The sequence below is a fragment of the Oratosquilla oratoria genome, chromosome 12 (assembly GCF_046742065.1).
Source record: "Oratosquilla oratoria isolate Oo_2021 chromosome 12, ASM4674206v1, whole genome shotgun sequence".
Lineage (NCBI taxonomy): Eukaryota > Metazoa > Arthropoda > Malacostraca > Stomatopoda > Squillidae > Oratosquilla > Oratosquilla oratoria.
In genome coordinates this window covers 8,344,818-8,349,508 of record NC_134788.1, presented here as the reverse complement: position 1 = coordinate 8,349,508, position 4,691 = coordinate 8,344,818, and the positions used below count along the sequence as shown (strand labels likewise).

General features: G+C 36.3%; 1 protein-coding gene across 1 annotated transcript in view; it reads right to left on the bottom strand.

The window, feature by feature from the left end:
* Positions 1 to 224: 224 nt before the first annotated feature.
* The window catches only part of LOC143030538 (BTB/POZ domain-containing protein 6-like), a 56,867-nt gene continuing 52,400 nt past the window's right edge, over positions 225 to 4,691 (bottom strand). Inside the window, exons 4-6 of the mRNA XM_076193685.1 lie at positions 4,642 to 4,691; positions 1,612 to 1,751; positions 225 to 1,463 (exon numbers count right to left, since the gene is read on the bottom strand). The exon at positions 4,642 to 4,691 is cut by the window's right edge and continues 46 nt beyond it. Coding sequence (XP_076049800.1) covers positions 812 to 1,463; positions 1,612 to 1,751; positions 4,642 to 4,691 — 842 coding nt within the window. The 3' untranslated portion in view covers positions 225 to 811. The remainder of the gene's footprint in view (positions 1,464 to 1,611; positions 1,752 to 4,641) is intronic.

Below are 4,691 nucleotides of genomic sequence, written 5' to 3'. Positions count from 1 at the left end.
TATATATATATATATATATATATATATATAAATCGATAAAATATCAATGTTTAATTCTTCCATGTATTTTTCTTTATGGTTGCTAGTTTGGAAAATGAAGTTGTTCTTAGTAGGAGAGACTGTGACTGCATATCCTGTCAAGTGTCAAGAGAAAAAATGAAATGGCTACCGAAAAGATAAAGGATAAGGTTATTAAAACAAATATGCAAGTAGAAATCAATTTTATTTTACGCTTCATCATACAATGTCCCTTATATCGAAAATATTACAAAACTAATTACAGAGTACGTACGATTGCAGATATTACGAATGGCTGGAAGCATAGATTACATAATCTATTTTCGCATGAATGGAAAAAATATGACTATTATTATCATTCAATATGTTTTATTATTTCTATTCACTCTATCTTATTACTGTTATTTTCATTTTCTTTTTTACGAAAACAAATTTTATAATGACGAAATGTCGACGGTTCGTAGATGCTAGACCGCGGTTGGCCGAGTCGTCACTGCAACAACAGCAACACTCGTAAGCAGTTCAACCCGAGAAACAAGGACGGCACTACACCCTCTCCCCCTGTCTCTGTCTACGGTGGCGCCCTTCACACACTTGGCCCTGGCCACTGCTCCTTTCACGTTTCATTCTTGGTGGCGCCAAACCATTCCAATCTGCTCAACGTCGCCATTAGCAACAGGACCCGCTTCCCTGTGACATGACGCTCTCGTCCTTTCATTTCCCTCTCGACAGCCAAACCCGAATGGACCTCACTTCCACAGAGCCGAGGGTACGCAGTGGTGTGCCTCCTTTCCTAACTACTTGTCGGCTCCCAGATATAGAATTCACAGTGATGACCCCGTGAAAATGAAAGAGTTGCGTTCCCGAACCTCTCCCTTCCTCCACTGTGTCCACGAAGTAACCCAACATCTTCTCTAGGGTAAAACACAACTCTGTATTTCTCATCCTTCCGAAGGACAGCTGGCCTCGTAAAAGTGAAATCAGCATCATTAGACGTCGCAGAGCTTATCGTTTTTCCTTCGTCGTCCATTATGTTAAGTGTTCCACTATGGCCAACATACATGTGGTGAAGCTGAATCGTCGCATCACTCGAAAGACCTTCACACAAGACGACTTCTGAAGACGAAGTGTAATCCGCCCACGAACCAGGTAAGTACAGTGGACACCAATAAAGCTCTTCCTTCTCCCTGAGCTTTGGGGCCAAGCCTCCCCTGGTAGGATTGAGAGGAGTGTCCTCTGGGAGGGTCGAGAGGTCGGCGCCGTCGATCGCCCTCTGGATGTGGAAGCACTCCGTATGAGTCAGCACGTCCGTGCCGACCACGTTTTCGACAAACTCGTCGGAGGACATGTTCAGGAACCGCACCTTCTTCAGCAGGTCGTCCCCGATCTTCTGGCGCACTGCACTCCCTGACGGCTCCTCCTCCGGGCCTAGCTGGGCTCTTCCCCTGCAACGAGAAGAGACACAGTGCCGCTCACAGAACGCCTTAATGTCGGAGGTCGATGGACGAATATCTAACCACAGCTGCATTCTATATCACGTTGAAAACAAAAGAGAATTGGCCACAAAGCAAGAGGACATGCACATGTATTTACCAGGTAATCAGTGCTTTGAAGGGGACAGCCTCGGAAGAAAAACAAATGTCATCTCTCTTTAGCAAATCCCTCAAGGTTTCTTTGCTCAGGTGAGATACGGTCTCAGACGACATGACAGCGTCAGGGTCACGACTCAGCATCTGTGGAGCAAAAATCAAAAGAATTTATCTTTACACCCGTTGAGGAATCAAAGAAATGAGAAACAATTTGCACATGAGAAAGAAGGGGAGATAGAGAAAGAGAGAAACATGGGTAACAAGTACAAAGACAAACAGAGAGAGGGAGATATGGCGGGGCAAAAGAGGTAGAGAAAAAAAGATAACGGTGGAAAAGAAAGAAGAGAAAGAGAGAGGGAGGGAAAAAGGAGAGAGACATGGTGACAGATAGGAATATATATATATATATATATATATATATATATATACATATATACATGTACACACACACACACACACACACACACACACACACACACATATATATATATATATATATACATATATATATATATATATATATATATATATATATACATACAAAGGATTTTACAAAGGATTTACATATGCGGAGCATGCCGACAGGAGACCTTTTGGTCCATAACTAGGTCGGATGTGAAAAACATATATAAATGATAAATAAAAGATAAAAAATATATATATATATATAATAATATAAGTAATGATAAATAAAATAGATAATACATAGGCTTAGTCAAATAATAAACAAACAGGTAAATAGTAAGTAATATTAAACTACAAATAAATAATGATAAATGGAAATCAAGCAAATAATGAATAAACAGACAAATATCAAACAAATAATCAAATATGTTTATCTAAACGAATCTTAATCTTCGAACTAAACTACATTGCACTGCCTCTGCAGGAAGTTTATTCCATTCATTAACTACATGGTTGGTGAATTTTTTTTTTTACCCACTTCCAAATTAAATCTATTTCATTACAGTTTGAGACCATTATTTCTTATCGGATTCTCATTCAGTGTAAGAATTTTGTCACTTGGTGTTATCAATCCCCTTTAGAATCTTAAATACCCGTATCAAGTCACCTCTGAGTCTACGATTTTTTTTTATATATTTTTTTATTATTATCATTATTATTATTATTTTTTTAGGGAAAACAGATTCATATGTTTTAGTCGATTTTCGTATGATTTATTTTTGATATTTGGAATCAGTTTTGTGGCTCGCTGTTGTTCTTTTTCCAATCTGTCAATGTCTTTAATGAGATTCGATGACCATGCAGAAACAGCATATTCCAAATGTGGACGAACTAATGATTTATACAGCTTGTTAATGAGAGATGAGCTTTTGAAGTCAAAACATCGCGCAATCAGTCCTAGATTTTATTTGCTTTCTCAGAGGCTTACACTGCTTTGATGATTTGAGATCATTACTGATTACTCCTAGATCCTTCTCACTATCCACTTTTGTTAACGAATTTCCAAATAACTTGTAATCGTACTTACTGTTATTTTTACCTATGTGAATAACCTTGCATTTACTTGTGTTAAATTTCATTAGACACTTTTCAGACCATTGTTGCAATTTATCTAAATCTTCTTGAACATCTAATTGATTTGAGTGCTCTTTTGCCATTCCGCACAATTTTGTATCATCAGCAAATTTGGAGACAATAGATTTTAGTCCGTGGTCTATATCATTTATATATACTATGAATAGAAGTGGCCCAAGATTGGAACCCTGAGGAACTCCACTCATAAAAAATTTCCATCTAGAAGTTTTGCCATTTAAAACAACTGTTTTCGATCATTCAACCAATTTCTAGTCCAACTTAATAGGCTGCCACTTACTCTGTGTGAAGCTAATTTAGTAAGTAGTCTTTCGTGTGGGACGGTATCAAAAGCTTTTGCAAAGTCTAAATATATTAAATCTATATTGTTTCTTTTGTCACAACTCGAGATGACTGTGTTGTAGAATTCAAGTAAATTAATCACGCAAGAACGTTTCCGTCTGAATCCATGCCGGCTATCATTTATCAAACAGTTACTTTATAAATGATGTTCGATAGCATCTCTGATGATAGTGTCCATCATTTGTCCTATGATTGAAGCCAAGCTTATAGGCCTGTAGTTATTAGGTTTCTTTTTGTCATCTTTTTTGAATATTGGAGTGACGTTAGCTAGCTTCCATTCTCTTCGTATATGATGGATTTCTTAAAAATAATTTGTAATGGAACAACAATCTCATTTTTCAGTTCCTTTAAGATTCTTGAGTGCCAACCATCAGGCCCTGGTGTTTTATTAATTTTGAGTTTCTCTATACACCTTTTAATTTCTTTTTATTTACCATAGTAAGTTTACCCTAGATTTTTCACAGGTTTCACTTTAGAGTTCACTTTGAGATGTTTCGTTTACGAATACACATATATGTGTATATATATACATATATATATACAGTATATTTATATATATATACATATATATATATATATATATACATATACATACACACACGCACATACACACACACACACACATACACACACACACACACACACACACACACACACACACACACACACATATGTATATATATATATATACACACATATATATATACATATATAATATATATATATACATATATGTATATGCATATATATATAAATATACATATATATGTGTGTGTGTGTGTGTTTATATATATATGTATGTATATATATATATATATATACACACACACACACACACACACACACACACACATATATATATATATATACATATATATATATATATATATATATAATGTAGGGGTAATATTCAATATGTATCGTGACACATTGAACAAGTTGGGTTGTAATTTTGTAATTCAAATGAATGATCTCAATAGCTAGTTTAATTAACACGGGCGTAAATTGCCTTAATTAGGCTACTAGCTATTACTTTGGACCAGGTTTGGGGGCAAGAAGGATACCTGTCGTAGCCGGGTCTGTCAAGACGACTCAGCTGTGACAGTTACAAGTTCAGGCGATAGAGAGAGAGTACCTCAATGCACTTGTCCTTCAGCTCCTTGTCTCCGTGAACGACCGAGGTTT